At 44.4% G+C, this 20,951-nt stretch overlaps 2 protein-coding genes across 2 annotated transcripts in view; one reads left to right on the top strand and one right to left on the bottom strand.

Annotated features, from left to right (window-relative positions):
* XRRA1 (X-ray radiation resistance associated 1) overlaps nt 1–6,483 on the top strand; it is a 95,863-nt gene extending 89,380 nt beyond the window's left edge. Inside the window, exons 14-18 of the mRNA XM_089915308.1 lie at nt 1,373–1,717; nt 4,210–4,408; nt 5,180–5,295; nt 5,507–5,612; nt 6,008–6,483. Coding sequence (XP_089771434.1) covers nt 1,373–1,717; nt 4,210–4,408; nt 5,180–5,295; nt 5,507–5,612; nt 6,008–6,264 — 1,023 coding nt within the window. The 3' untranslated portion in view covers nt 6,265–6,483. The remainder of the gene's footprint in view (nt 1–1,372; nt 1,718–4,209; nt 4,409–5,179; nt 5,296–5,506; nt 5,613–6,007) is intronic.
* Nucleotides 1,263–20,951, bottom strand: part of RNF169 (ring finger protein 169) — a 95,939-nt gene continuing 76,250 nt past the window's right edge. Inside the window, exons 5-6 of the mRNA XM_022593817.3 lie at nt 15,637–15,736; nt 1,263–15,185 (exon numbers count right to left, since the gene is read on the bottom strand). Coding sequence (XP_022449525.2) covers nt 14,001–15,185; nt 15,637–15,736 — 1,285 coding nt within the window. The 3' untranslated portion in view covers nt 1,263–14,000. The remainder of the gene's footprint in view (nt 15,186–15,636; nt 15,737–20,951) is intronic.

The following is a 20,951-nucleotide window of genomic DNA, read 5'->3' as shown; positions in this document are numbered from 1 at the left end:
AGACAGGGGGAAAATGGAGACCCACCCAACGTGTAACCAAAAAACTGTTTGAGGCCTCTATGTGTGCGAACACAAATGGAAGGTAAAATGGCCTGCCCTTGATGCTCAGCAGTCCAGCCCATCTGGGACACAGGGTCCAATGACTCTCAACCTCTGACCAATCAGGTTATCCAGTCTTCCCTCAGGAAAGTGGTGGTGGGATAGAGAAAGAGCGTCCCCAGCACTCCTCCAGCACAGACCTGTGAGAGGGAGGAATAAATGTGGCCTCTTCTCCACCAGCCGGCAATGACGGCACTTGGTGTTTTGGACACTGAGGCATGAGTTCTGAAAAAAGACTCTGGGTCCCTCAGGCTTCAAGTCTAAACGCTGAGATTTTACATATTTCAAAAAGGAAATATTTTCTTAAAAAGAATCCTATTTTATAAAATCCTATTTTGTAAATCCTATAAATCCTATTATATAAAAGTCATCCGTCACACCCCCTAGTTTGTTAGGTACATTTGTGCGCACCATCTCATTTGGGAGAACTCTGCAAGATAGGCAGGCAGGGACTATTCTCCTATATTGTAAGCTCAAATGATAGACTGCGCTTGAGATCTTTCCACTGCACTGCATGGCCTGTCAAAGTACAGATAGATATAAGTGGACCAAATACCTTTGACAAAGAATAAAAACAATTCACTGTATAACTAGGGAGGGGAAGCAGAACTAGGCCCAGATGAGGGAAACTGGGCCCATGGCTGTCTCCTGGCAGATGAGGCAGAGGAGGAGGGGGAAGGATGACAGGCTTTTGCTAACTAAGAAAGCTGAGCAGTTCAGTGGGAAAGAAGTTATTGCCTTGGGTCTAAACCCTGAGATTTGCCTTATATAGGGGTCTTTATAGAAGGTGCAGGGACTAGCACCCTGAAAGGGGCCTGGTGCTGCTGCCTTCCGGAGAACGTGGGCCCACCTCCCCCAGGCCCTCCTAGGAGTCCCCGAGGGGAGTCAAGGGCACTGTGGGACACCTTGATCAGAGGAATGAGGCTGCTGTAGGCCAGAGTGATATGGTCAAGCATCTAGAATGAGGCCTGGAGCCTCTGCCACTGAACAACTCTGTGACCTTGGACAAGTCATTTTACCTCTCTGAGCCCCAGTTTCCTTATTTATAAAATGAGGACACTTAATCACTGGGTAGTTTGAGGTGTAAATAAAACTACATGTCATGTACGGGGTACATCGTAGATGCCCAATAAGTGTGATTTTCCCCCTCCCTCCCCCTGTGAGACCTCACCCAGTGCTTTGACCACTATACCAGTTAGCCTTAGACTGGTGATATCCAGGAGGAGAGATTCTGATTAGGAAGCAAACCAATTCAGCCCTTCTTCCACGACAGGTGAAAACCCAAGTCCCAAAGGTGCCAAAGCAGCCTCTGATTCTCCATCACCCACCCATGACCACAATCAAGTCTTCCTCAAAGGAGATGCTGGAAGCAGAGGCAGAGTTGACTAAAGAGCTGCCCACCACCAAGACCATTTCTGTGGAGCGAGAGATGCCCATCAAGGGCCCGGAGGGCCTTCCCCTCTCCCACCAGGCCTTCGTGCCACTGCCTCCCATCTGCTCTGACTCCACTGTGCATAGTGAGGACACAGCCCGCCGGAGCAACACTGCTGGCCACCTCAGCCCAGACCACCCGTCAGATGAGGACACCAAGAGCACAGAGTCCATCTTCTTGACCCAGGTACCTGGACCCACCTGCCCCTGCCCACTTGTTCCCAGCTCCCATGTGTTCCTGTCCAACCCTTAGACGGCTGGACTACTGTAGGCAGCTGGAACTAAGCACAAGGCAGTTCTGGAAACCAGAAAGCACCCTTGGCAGAGCCTGCAAGCCCCTTCTGGGAGTTCCACTGATCCAAGGCTACTGGTAGGGACAGCCATGGGGACAAGTCATGGTCCTGTGGCACAGACAACATCTGGGATTTGGCTGGGGTGTTGGTCAGACCAGTTTCTTGGAAGGGTTTGCTGCTGCCTCTTCCTATCTGCATAAGGTCACCTCACTTCTGATGCTGCATCTGAATCCTGGGAGCACAGATGAATGAGACATGGGTCCTGCCCTCAGGGTGTCCTCAGTCTAATAGGGGAGATGGACAGCAACCATGCATGCAGTCAGTGCTGAGACTGAGGAAAACTCAGGGGCTGGGAGCCTAGAGGAAGGAGGGATACCTTTGTCCTAGACCAGGAGGGCTTCCTAAAAGCAGTTCAAATGAGCTGAGCTTTGCAGGCTGAGTAGGAGTTAACAAGGTGAAGAGCTGGGCAGCAAGGACATTGTAGGCAGAGTGAGCAGCATGAAGCAGGGTACAGAGGAAGGAAATTAAAATGGTACATACAGAACGATGAATGATTCAGTGTAAATACAGTAGAAAGGTGACATGTAGGAAAAGGGAAGTTTAGGCTGGAGGAGTTGGTAGGGCCCCCTTGAACTTTATTATTGTAACATTATTATCCTCCCATCTTCCTGCCTCCAGTCTTGCCCCTCCAATCTGCCAAATCTTTCCAAGATGTACATCCACCCATAAATTATCTCTCTATTCATCTCTTACTTGTTCCACACATGACTTATAGTGACATACAAATTCGTACAATATAAAAGTATCTTTATGAACTAAATCAGAACCTTCTTGGAACAAAACAGAGTATAAACAAACAAGTATTTAAAAATAATTGAGATAGTTGGATAAAAGGAAGATGCACAGGAAAGGAAATAAGTGCAAGGCCAATTCTGTCACTCAAATGTGCACATCGTGCACTGCTACTCTCATAATAGAGGTCTATTGCCAAAATGCAGTTCGAGCTTCCTAGCAGCCTAAGCAATACAGTCAATTATGAGTCACCATGACTGAAAAAAACAATCCCCCAATTGCCCAGGCTATAACCTCCAATACGATGTTGTCTTTTTCCTCCTGATCTTAGCACACAAACGTTCAGTCTTTCATCATTAATTATGATTAACTGTGGGTTTTTCATAAATGCCCTTTATCAGGTCAAGGAAATTTCTTTCTATTCCTAGTTTGTTGAATATTTTGTCATGAAGGGGTGTTAGATTTTGCCAAGTGCTTTTTCTGTGTCTGTTGTGAACATGTGGTTTTTGTCCTTTACCTATTGATATATTACACTAATTGATTTCCAGATGTTAAATCAACCCTGCATACCTGGGATAAATCCCACTTTGACATAGCATATAATCCTTTTTATATGTTGCCGGTTCAGTTTGCTAGTATTTGGTTGGTATTTGTGTTTATATTCATAGGGATATTGGTCTGTAGTTTTCCTTTCTTGTGATGTCTTTCCCTAGTTTGGGTTTCAGGGTAATACTGACTTCAGAGAATGAGTGTTCCCTCTTCCTCTAGTTTTTTTTTTTGGAAGAGTTTATGAAGGGTTGGTGTTAATTCTTTAAATGTTTGGTAGAATTCACTACTGAAGCCATCTGATCCTTGGCTTTTCTTTGTGGGAAGTTTTTAAATTACTAATTCGATCTCTTGTTATAGGTCTACCCAGATTTTCTGTTTCTTCTTTAGTCAGCCATAAGTTTTAACTAAGGGTATAGCAACATTCCTACTGGTTTCATAACCATCACAGTAAGGCTAAAAAAGTGAATTCAGACAATGTTCACTCACCCCTTTTAAAACTCTTCCATGGCTTGCCATTACAGTGAGGATAAAGAAAATACAAACAAAAACAAAACAAACACCCTCAGCTTGGCATTTAAAGGCCCTTACTGAGCTGGGCCCTGCTTATTGCTCCAGCTGCCTATCTCTTTATGGTACCCTCCAACCACACCAATATTTTACTCCCCGCAAATGCACTTTGCTGTGTCTTAACTTTGCATCTTTGCCCATGCTCTTCCCTGCCTGCCACAGTCCTCCTTTCTCATCGCTTGCCGCCTACCTGGGGATGGCTTTCCTGGTTCTTCCAGACTTCGCTCAGGCTAAGGCAACAACCCTCCAGTGAGCTTCCTGGCCCCCCAGGCTGGTTAGGTCTTCCTGTGGGCTCACCCTGAACCCTTGTGCTCTCTCCTGTGACAGCATTTATCACAATTTATGGTAATTTCTGTTTTCATGTCTGCTTCCTCTCACCCCAGTCTGGGTTCTTGCCCATAACAGGACCCAGCATGGGGACCCACACAGAGCTCAGAAGTGTTAAGGGAATGCATTTTCTTTTTCTTCTGGGGCACAGGTCAGTGGGCTGTCTTCCTCCATCTTCCAGAGGGATGATACAGAGATAAAGGAGAAAGACCAAAGACCACCACCCATAGCACCCAGAGAGGTGAAGAGGACTCAGAAGAAGCTCCCATCTGCCTCCTTCCCCAGAAAGTACCATGGCTCTGAGGAGCTGCTGACAACCAAGCCTGATCCAGCCTTCACTGAGCCGAAAGGTACGTGAGGAGAATGGCTCCGGGCAAGGGGCTCTTTCCATGGCCCAGAGCAAGCCAGGGCAAAGCCAAAGTGGGTGCCAAGCCTCTTTTCCGGGCCAGGGTGTCATCTTCTGTCTGAATGTCTGTCAAAGGGCCCCTGAGGGTGTTCTGGTTTGGAGCCCTACTTGTCAGGACCCCTGGCCTGGACCTTCATTGGCTTTTGGGGAACCACAGCTGTTCAGAGATTCCAGCCAGTCTGGACCCAACTGCTTTGGTTGGAAAAGTCTCTCCAGGAAGGGTGTGACGAACAAACACTCAGACTGGTCAGATTCCCAAGGTCCTCCCCAGCCCAGTTAATCTCCAAAGCGAACATCCAAAATCCTCCCTGTGTGGTTTGAGACAAGGGAGGCAGTGCCTCCTCTGGCCCCTTATTTCAGACTCTGCTGTATTAACAGACTCTGCAGTGGTGCTCAGCTGTGCTCTGTTGGGTGTCATTCTCTGCAGTGTAACCCCCTGAGGTTAATGGGTTACTTGGCGTCACTCCCTTTCACCACTCCTATGCTATTTTTCCATCAGGATCTGTGCACATAGGAAACAAGTATTCACTGAACAAATGATGGAACTTCTGGCACCACAACAGATCAGGGCAGGATATGGGAACAGTGTTTTCTTCTTGGAGCCCCTCATCTTTTTACCCAGGGATGCTATGAAATGGGGAATGAAGAAATTGGGAAGGTCCATCCCTCCTCCAGGAGGAGGGGGATGGACCTTGACCTTGTCTTTTTGCCCTAGGAATCCAGAAGAATGCACAGGCCTTGCAGCACATGCTGAAACATCCGCTTGTGTACCGCTCCTGCAAGCCCAGGCTGGACACTCTTCAGAAACACTATGTTCCCAAGGAGAAACGGGTAAACTTCCACCACACTGTGTATGTGAACTGCCCCTCAGGACCCCACAAGTACAGAGGTGGCTGTCACCTTGGGACCTGCAAAGAGCCATGCTTTTCCCTAGTGCCCCCAAGTTCTCCCCTGCCTGTCATTGTGACTGTATGAGGAGGTGAGGCCATGAAAGTCTGAGTAGAAGACTGGGACAACACTGTGCTCTCTTACCTCCCGTCAGACCCAGAGGATCCCTATTCCAACCCCCCGGAAGACTCGAGCCGAGCTGCTGGATGACATCCTCATTCGCATGCGGGACCCCCGGAACATTACTGAGGCACCACTAGGTACGGCTCTGACCCCCAGTCCTCAGCTGCCAGGATCCAAGATCTAGAAGTTTACTCACCTGCTGGTATAGGCAAAGGGCTTGTGTTGGAGCAGGAAGGGCCCTTAGAGAGCATCTGCCCCAGACCTTCCTGTGTGCAGATGGAGAAACTGAGGCCTGAGTGAGGCAGAGAGTTGCCTAAAGTCACACAGCATGTTACCAACGGCTTGAGACAGAATCAGAAGGGGATACCTCTGGCTTTCTAGTGCCCAAACTGGAGAGACCATTTTCAGGCCCTTAACATCCTCTTCCCACCCCCTCCCACTTTCTGAGGGGCTCGGGACCCAGTCCCCGCTGCTCTGGGCTAGGTGGGACCCAGGGTGACCTTGGTGCCCCTCCCGGCTTTTCTCCCTGCAGGAGCTGTCCTGTGCCAGCGGACAGAGCAGCGGCTGGTGAACCAGAAGCAGTACCTGGAGGCCAAAAGGCTGCTGGAGGAGTTTCGTGCGCGGTACCGGCGGCTGGTGCGCTGCTCACTGCGGTCGGTGTTCGGGGCCACAGCACCACCCCAGGTCCGCCCGGCATTGAGCGAGGGCCAGCCTAAGAAGTTCGGCCACTTCCTCGAGTTCATGGATCAGTTCTGCCAGGAGCCCACGGCCAGTGACTCGAAAGGCTAGGGCTGCGCACAGGGCCATGTGCACCGCCCCACCTGCGCCCCACACCCTCCGCAAGGGCTCCGTGCCCTTGACTGCTCCTTGGGATGGGTGCGGGCCTCCGAGCTCTGCTCAGCCTCACTCGCCGGCCGCTGTGAGTGGGGAGCTCGTCAGGACCTCCCCGCCCTGGGCCGGGCAGGAACCGGCACCTGGCCCAACAGCAATAAAGAGTGGGTGCATAGAGCAAGATAGGCCTCATGCCTTTTTGGAGCCTAGGCCGGGTTGTCGCACTGGGGAAGAGGCCTGTGGGAAACCTGCCTGAGTCACACAGGGTGATAACACTGTGTTATCCCACAGAGCTGGGATAAGCACTAGGACAGAAAACAGGGTCGATGAAGCAGAGAAACAGCACAGAATCCAAAGCTCAGAGAGTTAACTAACTTGCCCACAGCCACTAGTGAGTGAGTGTGTGTGTGTGTGTGTGCGCGTTGGGAGCAGGGCGGGTAACAAAACTCAGGCCTCTAGGCCCCCAAAAGCCTCTAGGCTTTCTCTGTTGGGCAGCTTTTTCCACTGTCAGGGCAAATGTGGGGAGAGGGAAGAGAGAGAGGATTGGGAATTTCCTTCTTAGATGGCCATGACCACAAAGTTGGGACAAGTTGAGGGGAGGGCTTACATGGAGTTTCCCAAGGTTTTCTAATCCAGGACATAGGCTGAAGTCCCATATGCAAATACAGTGGGATGTGGCTCTAAAACAGACCCTGGGACTGTGCAAGGTCAACCGGGACTCAGGTTAAGTAAGCTAGTTCTGGCCAAAGCAGCCTATGGGGTTGCCCCATTCTTATGAATGCATAGTTGTCAGCACCTACTATAGAGGAGGGTCAGGAGAAGGCCACTGGGGCTGAATTGCAGAGATGTGCATTTGGGTGTGGGTGCTGGGTGTGACCTAGTCACCTGGGCAATGATTCCTCCGAAGACTGCTTTCCTGGAGGTGCCTGCCTGGGGAGAAGGCCTGCAGTTCCCAGGGTCCAGGAAGCAGTGGCATAAGGATTAAGGACCCACAGCAAGGCACCAACTCCCACAACCTAAGGTGCAATTAAGACGATTATAGAAATACAGTCTTGTAGCCACAAGTCTGTGGTGCAGTATCTGCTGTATTTCAAGTGCGAGACTATTAGGACACAAGTGTTCGCATATTATCACACTCAACCAACCACAGTCACATACATGTGGCCAGTTACATATTTACACCAAGCTGTGGTCATACCAGACACACATATTCAAGTTCAGACGGTCACATACACGATCACATACAGTCCCATACACATATCAAGTTACAAAGTCAGTTGCGTCTCACTCATTCACACAGGCACCTGGACAGATTCAGGTAATAAACACAGTGCTACTACCCTCAGCGGCACACATGTGCTGGGGCACGTTGCTGACTTACCATGTTGGATCTTCTAGGCCCAAAATCATCCTTCCGCTAATGTTAGGAAGGAGAATCCACCCCAACATTCACACTGTAAACCTTGCTAGGTTCAAGTTCGGGAGATTTGCAATGCTCCCTTCAGCCAGAAACACTATCAAACCATAAGCTCTCAGGCCCGAAAGGCTCCTGGGAACATCCTATCCCAGCCTCTAGGTAGGAAGCCTCTTGCAATCTCCCCAACAGATCATTCAGCTCCTGCTTGCACATCTAGTGACAGGGTGCTCATTCCCTACAAAGGCTGTGCTTCCTTTGTTGGGAAAACTACTGGATGGCTCTAGCCACTGGACTAAGGGTCTACCTAAGTCCCTCAGCAGTCCTAACTCTGCTTTTGGGCCCAGAGTACATCTGCGCTCTCTGCCCAGCCAGGCTGGCCCTTTACCGATACGAGACTATCCTGAAGAGGATACACCTATCTAGGCCAGACGCTCTTAACTTTCTCTGTTATTCCACATGGGATACCATCTGAATAAACTGGTTCTCCTATCATTCTGAATGCCGAAGCAAGACATTCCAACACAGGGCATCTCCCAGAGCAAAGATAGCCCCAAACTCAAACACACACAGTCTAAGCTCAGCTCAGATTTGCCTGAGATTGCTCTCCAGAGATAAGACTGACTAGAAACAGAACATTCGTAAGTTTGCTTTACTGTATTCTCAACTTGGGCCTCTCCTCAACCTGGCAAGCCTGCACTGAAGAATGCACTTTGGTATTGTTTAAACAACACATCATCCCATTTGATCCCTTAGCAGAAGCATCCCTGACAGGGCACGCCTGTTCTGAGTCCTCTGTCTTTGTCAAAAAGCTCCTTGTGATGAGCTGGAGAGGAGGCAGCCAGCAATGGCAGTGCCAAGGGTCTGGGCCCCTTCTGCAATCTAATGCAGACAGCAGGTTGAATGAAACCAAAATCCAAACCATTTTCTATTTCTAGGTTGGAGAGGATAAGGCCCTAAGGACAGCTGTTTATACGAAGAACTAAGAGTAAATAGTACATCAGTCACACACAGACAAAAAAATCCATTAGTTGGCATTTAAGATAATCATTTTCCTTTACATAGTTACCCATTCTCATTAGGACTTGAAGATTCTGCTGGAGGTTAAGGGTTGAACCCACTGAGGGAAAGCCCTGCTCCTACTGTTGGCACAGCTTGGAGAGGGGGCAGGGCCAACAAGGGAGAATCTGCTGCCGCCGTCTGGAGCCGGGCCCCAAAGCTGCTCCTGAGCTCTCATGGCTTGATCTTTGAGGAGTACATTCCCTGTTTCTACCCCTTACTAAATGAGAGGAAAGGAAGAAGAACAAGCCTGGCCTTACCCTGGCTTTGTCCAACTAGTTCTTGACTTAAGACACCAGAAAAGGTAGAAAGGGAGCCTGCCCCCAGTTTGAGGTTGCCTCCCACAATTGCTGAGACAAGGCATTAAGGAAGCATTTTCTCACAAAGCAAAATGTGTAAATATTTTTCTTAGGAAAAAAAAATACTGATAATACATAGAACAATGTGCACATTCAGTCTTGGCACTTTTCCTTCATCCAATTTAACCAATTTCTAAACTGGTGACTTCTGTATATATTCACTGTGGAGAATGTGTAAAGATGCATTTCTGGGTCATCTTTAGAGCAAAGTCTATTCAGCATCCTCTTTTCCTAGAATCCCACCCCCACCCCTCCAAAAAAAAAAAACAAGACCTGCTTTCTCATTGAGTCACAAGAATTTATAAACAGCTATACTCACTTCTAAAAGCCAAGTCAAAAGACCAATCTGGGTTGATAAGGAAAAGGCTGGCTGAGAAAAACTAAGTCCCTAAGGAGTTCTTGATTTTCAAAGAAAAGTGAAGGGTTGGTTGGGTTCTAATCCTTGGTAGTTAAAATGACAGCTATTCCAATCAAAATGTATCACTTCCCAAGATTTCACATTCACATTACTCTCACTGTGGGGGTTTTCCCTGCCTGGGTGTGTATTCAGGGGATCTGGGTACATTTTAATTCTAACTGAAAAAAGCAGGAAGAAAAAACTTAAAACAATCATTCGGGTGTCCCCCTCATTAGCAGATTGTGTGTGTGTAACTTAGAGGACTATTCATTCAGACCCTAGACAACTACAGTACAAATACGACACAGGGCACTGAACCTCAAGTTCCTCATTTCTTAAAAAAAAGAAGAAGGGCATCAGGGTGTATAGTTTGACTTGGATAATTTCCATGCCCATTCCAGCTACATAACATTTTATGATTATGATCCAGCCTTCATTTTTCTTCCCTTCCTCACCTGCTCGCCTTCCATCTCAATGGAAAGCCACGCAGGAAAAAGGAAAGGAATCCCAAGTTGCTGCCAGCTCTGGTGAGAGGTCTGGTTGGGGAAGAGGTTAGTAGGTTACTAAGTTGAGAGTGAGCCTCCTCTGATCATGCCAGTGATCCACAACCTTCCTCATTTCTTGGGGCTTTATGCTAAAAGCAGCTCCTAAAGAGATGCTATTGTCCTATAATCACCGGAGGAGAAAAATCATTCTCCACTGGTAAAATTACTTAAGAAATGGAGAGCAGTATTGCAATCAAATTCACAAATACTGATGGGGGTATGTAAAATGTTCAAGGGTGCTGGACAGTACCTTGAACGGGCCATCCAAGATCATCACTATGGTCTTTCGTGAAACCATTAACGAGCTCTCCAGCCACACATGCATTCAAATACATTCCAGTAGACACTGAGCTCATCAAGAGCAAGACTGTCCTTTCCATCTTTATATCCATGACTTTGCACAGGGTTGGCACAAGTTCGAAGCTCAGGAAATATCTGTCAAATGGAACAAAAAGGACAAACGGCACAGCCTTCGGTCATCAGCTTCACCAGTCAAGCACAATGGCAGCTTTCCATCTTAGTTTGTCTGTTTGTAATATCATAGCAATTAATTAAGCAGCTTTAATCTCTTAAGGGCATTTTTCTTTAAGAGAAAATGAACAAAAAACACAGAAAGCATTCATCACCAATGCTTCCTCCAGGCAAAAATTTAAAGATTAAATTTTAAAAAATAAATGAAGCCACTTAAAAAAGGTTTTCCCGGGAAGCTTCAGCCAAGAAGCCTTCTAAAAAGAGGCAATTACATGAAAGGGGCCAGGGGCTAGATACATAATCCCCAGATCTGACATTAACCCAACAGGCCCAGATGACTTCTTTCAGCAGATACAATCAACGGATCACGAACATGTTCCCAAAGTATCTTTCCCACTTGATAAAAAAAGGGCTGAGAGCCCCCTTCTTAGGGCATTACATTTCTTGGATTACCCATCAGAATGACCTCCCATCAGAATGACCTCTACCCTCCAACCTCTCATAACTTCCCCTTTAATAAGAAAAAACACAGAAAGCATATACACAAGGAACAGAGTTAGAAGAACATGGGAAATTTCTATGGTGAATCAGATTCCAGTGACTTGTGAGAGATGTTTCTTTTCTGAGATAGTGTATCTTTCATTCTAGCTCACAAACCCTCCCCATCATTGTTTTCCTTCATCTTTTTCTCCAAAGAATTCACGTCAACAACTCCACTTGTGACCAACTTCACAATCAAGCAACAGGAGAGGGAAATTTTCCAGAAAGAAGTGTTCAGGTTTTAGTTGTTAAGTATGGGAAGCATCTTAAAATACAGATAATACCTTAGTGGTTTTACCCTCCTCCAAAGCCAAGAAGATTAAAGATTAAGCCTCCTCCCTCCTTAACCTAAACTGCTTTGTCTATATTTGAAGGACTGCTGCTCAGCTGGAAGTTTGGAAACTACAACTGTCAATACCATTCGAGGTTCCACAGTAGGTGGTCAGTAAGCTGGATCCAGCTTTTGGAATACTTGCCTAACAAGAAATTTTCACTCTGCACCTGATGCTAAAACTTGTTGCTACTGCTAAGCAGTTTCTTAAAATGAAAGTATTATTTTGGGGAAATATTTAAAATATATATCTTTTCTATTAAAAATATTTATCTTTTTTCCAAAAACAAAAATCAGTTCCAACTGAAGTGTTTTTCAAATGATTGAAGATATAGAAAAAGGTGACAAGTGGAAAAATAAGTGTCTTTGCTACTACCAATGAGACTAGCCTTCCAATAACATTTACTAAGATTGAAAAGGAACTCCATGAAATGGCAGTAACTGATGTCTTCTCTGAGGGCATTTAGTAAGTCACCCTCCCTGTCTCTACAAACCAGTGCCAGCTCTTCTATCTTGGGCACCAATATGCCCTCCAGCAGCCTTTGGAGGGCGTATGTTGCTGGTAGGACCTAAAACTGAAGTGGTATGAATATAAAGTACTGATGTATATTTTCTAAACAAACATCTGCACGTGTGCACGCACAAACACACAGAACACAGAATACATACATTCAGGTAAGTGACACTCCCCACCAAAGTAGTCACTGAGGAGGTTCCACATATCTCAGTGATTGCCAAAATACTTAAGACATCTCTGGAACTCCTCTTTGGGAACTGTTCATGAGCTGCCCAAGAAAACTGCTCTGACTGCTTTACAGATGCACCTCATTTCTGACTCCAAACCCTCTAGGTAACCTACCTTCTCTTCCAGAAGCTTCAAATAGCTTCTGACTAGTTTCAAACTAAAATTCTCTTTCCTATAACCCCAAAGATTAAAGATTTGCCGAGAAGAAGGGAGGCAAATCTCCCGAGAAGAAGCAAAAGTAGGTGATATAGTAAATCCTTTGTGATCTTGATAAGTGAGTCGTTCTGGATCTTAGCTTCTGCCTTAGTAAGAGGAGGAAGTTGGAATAGATGACCATTAACGTCCTTTGCAGTTCGAACATTAGATGTCTAGATGTCTCTAGACTTTGAGGACAGTTCCAGAGATGTTTTCACCAATGGCAACATCATTGGAAAAACTATGCAGCATCCTGCTGAGGCCACCTGAGGGGAACAACATACATTGGGATATATAAGATCTGAAAGGTTTGTTAAAATGCCAGTCACATGACTTTATAGTAACAGCTCATACATGCACAGGGAATGCCAGGCCACCTGAGATTCCCTAAAATCGTATCTTAATCCCTACTTTCAATGAGCCCAGATGGGCAGAAGCACCAAGCACCACCAGAGATGCAAAAGACACATGGTGTCAGCTGCTAAGGAAAATAAACCCCAAAGGTCCATGGGACTGAATTTACCAGCTGTATCCAGCTAGATTCCTTGTTTCCACAGTAGGGAGTTTCAGTACTGTTCTTGCCTGACTTCTGGGCAAATTTTCTGGATTTTAGATCAACACTGCAGATAACTCTTGGCCATATGGAGAGTAACAATCAAGTCCAATTGTAGTTTATCTAACAGAGTGGAACCCCAGGAAAACAGAAGGCTGTACACTGTAGGGATGGGGATAATTGCACAGTATATGTTTACACTTCCAGTCAATCTCAATTATCTGCATGTGGGTTTTGCACCATCAGCATTCAAAGCCCAGCTAGCTTTCTCTAGGCTCCCCTGGTACATCCTTGGATCGCTGTCCATTATGGCAACCTCTTTAAGTGTGGAAAATCCATGGGATTTGTCGTTGGGAGACCCAGCAGTCAGTCTGGGCTATGCCCTTAGTAGTTGAGAGAACCTGAACATCTGCACTGCAGTTTCATCATCTAAAGATGGGACTAATACCACTTACATGTTAGGTCTCCTGAAAAGACCAAATTAAACAATGACTATGAATGTGGTCTGTCAACTATATAGCATTAATCAAATGTTATTTTTTAAACAAGTAATGTAAATTAACTTTTGTAGAAGCATAAAAACTGATTTAATTAGGAATATTTACTTGCGGCAAGGGTAAGAAGGGGGAACATAATCTTTATGGATCTGCCAAAGAACTACACTGTTCCACTTCTTTGAAAAAAGATGGAACTAATTTTTATCTGCATGGCTGACTCAAAACAACACCTGCTGAAAGAAGTCAGGAGGTCTGTCAGTTTGAGAAGGTGTCCCCTTTTCCTCTACCATTTCTAACCCCGGCCATTGTGCTCCTGAATCTCACCCCAAGCAGGGGCTGCCAGATTTGGCCCAGACGCCCTAAGGGGTGGGTCACTTAGGGGGTGAGGAGCGCTTCTGGCCTGGGTCACAGGGAGGCAGAGATGCAGCTTCCTTGGATATATATACTACAAAGGCCCGAGACCTCTCAGAATCATGCTAGACAGTGTTTTGCCATTAAAAGAAACCCAAAGTGAGAACATTCATTTCTTCAGGGTAAATGATCAAGCCCAAAGACCTCTGAAAAATAGGTAACGCTGCTCATCGGGTGCTACTTGGCCCCAGCCATGCTACTGGACCGCAAGAGGTACTGATCCACGCTTCCTTTTCGCCGACTCACAGTCCGCCTTTCATTGTCAAACATGCGCTGCAACTGCAGAGCGAGCTGCCGGTCCTCTTCCTCTTGCTGCAATTTCTGCTCCATCTCTCGCAGTACTGGGTCTGCTGGGGCCAGACCCACCTCACCACTGCTTTGTCGCAGTTTCTTAAGGGAGCCATTTTGTTCCAAGTGCTTGGTCTTACAGCGTCTTTTCCTGCCCCGACGCAAGGAAGGAAGTGGCTCCTCACCTAGGCTGTCTGCCAGAACACCATTAGGCAGATCAAAATGATTCACTGTCTTCAGCTGTTTCTTTGTTTTGAGGACCCCGCCCAAAACACTGTTTTTAGGTAGCACTGAACTAACTGCTGAGATTTTCATAGCTGTTGTTATACAGGTTTTATCTAACTTGGCATCTGGGGATGACCCTGACCCTTCAAACTGCTCTCTCTCCAAAGAAGTCCCACTGGCTCCCACTTTGAGGTCTGAAGAACAGCAGGTTTCTAATGGGATCTCAGTGCTCCTTTTACTGTCACTGCCCTGCTCTGCTTTTGCCTGGCTAGCAGAGGGGAAATAATCAAGGTCAGTGGGGGTAGGTCCTGTATACTCAGAGAGTACTTGCCCACTGGACAGTCTTGTATTTAAAGCCAGAAGTGGCTTCTCCTTGCTAGAATGGGTAACTTCAGTGACGAGTAAGTCTTCCCCTGTTTCTGGAGCCAGGGAGGTGAGGGTGGCTTTCGAAAGGGTCTTTTTGATCTGCCGCTCCTGAAAGATCTGTTCCCACTTTTTGAGGATCCGTGGACTGGCCTCATAAGAAGTCTGCTTCTGCAGGCTTCTGTTTAGGTTGCGGGGTGTTGATTTGATGATGAGGGGACTCAGTACACGGCCATCAGGGAGTCTCTTGGGAGGAGTACATGGTGAGCAGACAATGGGCTTGAAATGGTTTAGTTCTTCGGAGATGCTGTCGTTGCTCTCAGGGCTGATGGAGCGCTCTGGCTTATGCAAGGAAGCCAAGGATGAGAGGGAGCTGAAGGGCAGACGCTTTTCAATGGTTAAGTCAGGGGCTGAGAGGCAGCGGTTGTTTTGGGTGGACAAGAGGACACCAATGATAGGGTTGGAGGCTGGGGTCATGGTTGTGACCTGAAAGAGATTTAAAAGATTACAGATACATACATATATATGCATATTTTTTTTTCTTCGTAATTCCTTCTTGATGGTAGAGGGATAGAGAGGAAAAGGGTAAGAAAAGGGATAAAGGGTCATATGAGCCTAAGAAATGTGGAAAATCCCTAACCTAGAATGCACCCACCATTTGCAGAAATTCCTACATACTTGAAACAATTAATGAAATTGAAAATTCTGGGTAAAAAAAACTCATCCAGAACTTTTAAGAAGGTTCTTCTAGTGGCCCTCATTCCACTCATCTGGCTACTAATTCAAACTCTCTTCCTTCACATCTATTTTATAAAATTGTCCAACATAATTAGTATGCCTAGGACCCATTCTGCCTCTTCTCATCTGGAACAGTTTCTCCTGTGGCCGTGCGCAGGACGGGACTGGAGAGCCCCGGAAGCCTGTGTCTGAGGTCTACCTTGGCTTTGCTGGTTGGGGCTGCTCTCAGTCTGCCCTTCACTCTGTCCTGACCAGTGTCACTGCAGCTCTGACTCCTTTCCATCTTGGAATTTAGGTTCCTAAAAGAGAATAAATAAAAAGACAAGTAGTCAAAAGTAGCCCATGATTGCTAAGGAAAAAGAATGACAATCTCTTCTGTGCTTTCAAAGTCACGCAGCTACAATAGAAAATGAATTCATTTATTAACAAAATACATTCTAAGAACAAATCCTGTCCAAAGAGAGAGGGAGTTCTCCAGAGAGGACATCTGGTTTAAGCCTTTGTTTCCAAACTCAGATCCTGCCTAAGTAATGCAAGACCAATGGCTATTTCACTCATGCTTAGAGAGATGTAGGGACACCTCACCTTCCTTAATAGGGTGGATACAGTATTAAATCACCTTTACAAACAATACATTTTTTTCCTTTGATTAGGCCCAAACCTCTCCTCAAGCAATCTAAATCAGCCATGAAACAAGTATTTAAGTACTTATAAAATGCATAGCAATGCACTAGATTCCTATGCAAGGAGTAAAAATTAAATATAGTCTCTCCCTTAATCCATTACATTTGAGCTTCCAGAGGCCTACATCCTTTGGAATTAAGCTTTCAAGAACACATGACTTTTCTTTTTTTGTCTTACGCACGCATTACATTATGACTTTACAATGCAAACCAAAAACCAAAGTACCTGTATTATAACATTAATCTTACTGTGTAAGAATTATGTACAGATGACTGTCACCTGCCCCAGAGACTGTAAGTAGGGATTCTTGACTATCTTATTACTCACCTTTGTTTTCTACTCTCCAACTCTTGCCTAATACATGTCTGGTGAGACTAATGCTTTTACAAATGTTTGCAAGAGATATTTTACCTGTGATACAACTCTACTCTATAAGCATTTAACAAAGACTTACTATATGCCAGTCACTGATGAGCACTATCTGGGCGCTAGAAATACAGAAAAGAATGAGGTACAGTCTAGGTCTTCAAGGAATCAGAGTCCAGTGAAGCAGACAAATAATTCAATACAATACAGTGAAATGGTACAACAAAAAAATTATGCCTAAGAATGGCATAAAAGAGAGAGTTATTAATTACCTGGGATGGAGTGAGAGCAGGGTTGCAAAAGCCTTCCTACGGCATATGTATTTTGAAGGATAAATAAGAATTTGCCAGAAGGCAAGATGGACACATAGCCATGTAGAGGATCCCAAACAGAAATTATTTCCTTGAGTGATCCTATTTAGCTCTGGAATGGAATAATCATATCTACTCTTTGGAGCAAAAGATTTAAAATTTTACTATGACAGATTAGTTCAGAGAAAACTTATAAAGGAGGCAATAAGGTACATTCCCAGAGTTCCTCTCCTCTCCCTACATCTCTAGTGAAGGCCTAGCCTACCTATTCCAGCATTTCTGTGTTATTCCTCCCATTCAAACCCCTCTCATCCTATGTCTCATAGCCACATCACCTTGCTAGATGGCTCCAATTTGATGAACTAATCTACGCTATGGTATTAATAGGAGAAAATGATGGCCAACCTGTATCACATGTTTGCATTTTACCAAGAAAATTCAACACTGAACCAAAAAATAAAAATAATGTGAGAGTTGTACCATCTGGTGGGAGGTATATTCTGGAGCAAGAAGGAAACTTCAACATTACCCTATAAAGGCAGCTGCTTACAAGTCAGCTTGGTTTGTATTTTACCTAGAATAATACTGAAATTCATTTGCATTCCCAGAACTCACAAAAACTGTCAGTGGTGCAAGTTACCCAAAAGTAAACTGTACAGTATATTAAAATGCTGGGGTGAATAACATTTACTTTGGGTCAAGAGGAATGGATATAGAGCTGAAAGAGACAGCATTACTATGTCAAATATGTGACTTGTTTCGCATGATTCCATTGGAGAAACAAGTACAAACTTAAAGGAGAAGGTTTCCTGATCAACATCTAAGAAAGCACTTTATAACTTTCAATAGTAAGAGCAGTTCAATGATATCTGCCTTGGGAAGTACTAAGCTCCATGTCATTAGAGGTGTTCAAACTGAGGCTGGATCTATACTTTAACAAACATTCCAAAATTTAAAATTAGCTTAATATATATACTTTTTTTTTTTTTTCCCGCGGTACGTGGGCCTCTCACTGTTGTGGCTTCTCCCGTTGCAGAGCCCAGGCTCTGGACGCGCAGGCTCAGCGGCCATGGCTCACAGGCCCAGCCGCTCCGCGGCATGTGGGATCTTCCCGGACCGGGGCACGAACCCGTGTCCCCTGCATCAGCAGGCGGACTCTCAACCACTGCGCCACCAGGGAAGCCCAATGCATATACTTTTTAAAAAACAGGCTATGCATCCATTTTGTCAGCAATAACAAAGTCAAATTTAAAGACACTGGCGACATGCCCAAGTTATCTGATGTACAAACGACAACTACTTGTTGCTGGGGAGAACTTCTTAACATGCCCTCTAAACTCTGTTTTGGTGAAAGAAAAGGCCCAGGGAAGAAACTCACACTTGCAGCACTCAAGCACACAACAAGGACACCTAAATAGTTTCTGACAATCTAAAATCTTTTGGGTAAACCTCAGTATGGCTGAAACCATCATTGTCTCTTCCATTCATTTGATTAGCAGACTTTACTGAGCACCAACTCTGTGCAAAGCACTTGAGACAGGTTGATGAAAAGATAATTTTGACCCACAGAAGCATCCAGTCACGGAAGTTCACCACAACATACCACAAAGGGGCTTTAGAGAGCAGTAATTATACAACTAAACTCTTCAAGTGTTTTCTTTTAAAAGTTTCATAGTTTTATCTCTTACAATTAGGTATCTAAACCAGTCTGACTCAATTTTTGTACATGGTGTGAAGTTGGAGTCCAACTTCATTCTTTAGCATGTGGATATCAAGTAGTCTCAGCACCATATGTGAAGAGGCTCTTCTTTCCTCCACTGAATGGTCTTGGCACCATTACTGACAATCAACTGACCATAGATGTATGGGTTTATTTCTGGACTCTCAATTCTGGACTCTCACTGATTGATATATCTTCCCTTATTTCAGAACCATACTATTGATTTCTGTAGCTTTGCAGTAAGTTTTGAAATCAGGAAGTGTGAGTCCTCCACCTTTGTTCTTTTTCAGGATTGTTTTAGCTATTTGGGATCCCTTGCAATTCCATATGTGAATTTCAGGGTCAGCTTATTCATTTCTGTGAAAAAAGAGATTGCAATTTAAATACGTATTGTAATGAATGTGTAAAAATCAAATTGGGAAGTATTGCCATATTAACAATATTAAGTCTTCTAATCCATGAGCACAGAAAATCTTCATTTCTTAAAGTTTTTAATTTCTTTCAACAATGTTTTCTAGTGTTTAGTGTACGTGTCTTGCACCTCCTTGGTTAAATTTATTCATAACTATTCTGAGTTTTTGGTTTTTTTGTTTTTTGAATTTTATTTATTTTTTTATACAGCAGGTTCTTATTAGTCATCAATTTTATACACATCAGTGTATATATGTCAATCCCAATTGCCCAATTCATCACACCATCACTCCCACCACCCCTCGTCGCTTTCCCCCCTTGGTGTCCATACGTTTTTTCTCTACATCTGTGTTTCTATTTCTGCCCTGCAAACTGGTTCATCTGTACCATTTTTCTAGGTTCCACATATATGTGCTAATATACAATATTTGTTTTTCTCTTTCTGGCTTACTTCACTCTGAATGACAGTCTCTAGATCAATCCATATCTCTACAAATGACCCAATTTCGTTCTTTTTTGTGGCTGAGTAATATTCCATTGTATATATGTAACACATCTTCTTTATCCATTCACCTGTCGATGGGCATTTAGGTTGCTTCCATGACCTGGCTATTGTAAATAGTGCTGCAATGAACATTAGGGTGCATGTGTCTTTTTGAATTATAGTCTTCTCTGTGTATAGGCCCAGTAGTGGGATTGCTGGATCATATGGTAATTCAATTTTTCATTTTTAAGGAACCTCCATACTGTTCTCCATAGTGGCTGTATCAATTTACACCCACCAACAGTGCAAGAGGGTTCCCATTTCTCCACACCCTCTCCAGAATTTGTTGTTTGTAGATTTTCTGATGATGCCCATTCTAACTGGTGTGAGGTGATGCCTCATTGTAGTTTTGATTTGCATTTCTCTAATAATTAGTGATGTTGAGCAGCTTTTCATGTGCTTCTTGGCCAACTGTATGTCTTCTTTGGAGAAATGTCTACTTAGGTCTTCTGCCCATTTTTGGATTGGGTTGCTTGTTTTTTTAATATTGACGTGCATGAGCTGTTTATATATTTTGGAGATTAATCCTTTGTCCATTGATTCATTTGCAAATATTTTCTCCCATTCTGAGGGTTGTCTTTTCGTCTTGTTTATGGTTTCCTTTGTTGTGCAAAAGCTTTGAAGTTTCATTAGGTCCCATTTGTTTATTTCTGTTTTTATTTCCATTTCTCTAGGAGGTGGATCAAAAAAGACCTTGCTGTGATTTATGTCAAAGAGTGTTCTTCCTATGTTTTCCTCTAAGAATTTTATAGGGTCCAGTCTTACATTTAGGTCTCTAATCCATTCTGAGTTTATTTTTGTGTATGGTGTTAGTGAGTGTTCTAATTTCATTCTTTTACATGTAGCTGTCCAGTTTTCCCAGCACCACTTATTGAAGAGACTGTCTTTTCTCAATTGTATATCCTTGGCTCCTTTGTCATATTAGTTGAGCATAGGTGTGTGGGTTTATCTCTGGGCTTTCTATCCTGTTCCATTGATCTATGTTTCTGTTTTTGTGCCAGTACCTTATTGTCTTGATTACTATAGTTTTGTAGTATAGTCTGAAGTCAGGGAGTCTGATCCCTCCAGCTCCATTTTTTTCCCTCACGACTGCTTTGGCTATTTGGGGTCTTTTGTGTTTCCATACAAATTTTAAGATTTTTTTGTTCTAGTTCTGTAAAAAATGCCATTGGTAATTTGATAGGGATTGCACTGAATCTGTAGATTGCTTTGGACAGTATAGTCATTTTCACAATATTGATTCTTCCAATCTAAGAACATGGTATATCTCTCCATCAGCTGGTATCATCTTTAATTTCTTTCATCAGTGTCTTATACTTTTCTGCATACAGGTCTTTTGTCTCCCTAGGTAGGTCTATTCCTAGGTATTGTATTCTCTTTGTTGCAATGGTAAATGGGAGTGTTTCCTGAATTTCTCTTTCTGATTTTTCATCATCAGTGTATAGGAATGCAAGAGATTTCTGTCCATTAATTTTGTA

The sequence above is a fragment of the Delphinapterus leucas genome, chromosome 7, assembly GCF_059928025.1.
Source record: "Delphinapterus leucas isolate spDelLeu-1000000601 "Yukka" chromosome 7, BTC_Dleu_Yukka2, whole genome shotgun sequence".
Taxonomy (NCBI): Eukaryota; Metazoa; Chordata; class Mammalia; order Artiodactyla; family Monodontidae; genus Delphinapterus; species Delphinapterus leucas.
Note: the sequence above shows the minus strand (reverse complement) of the source record. Positions and strands in the feature narration are given on the sequence as shown.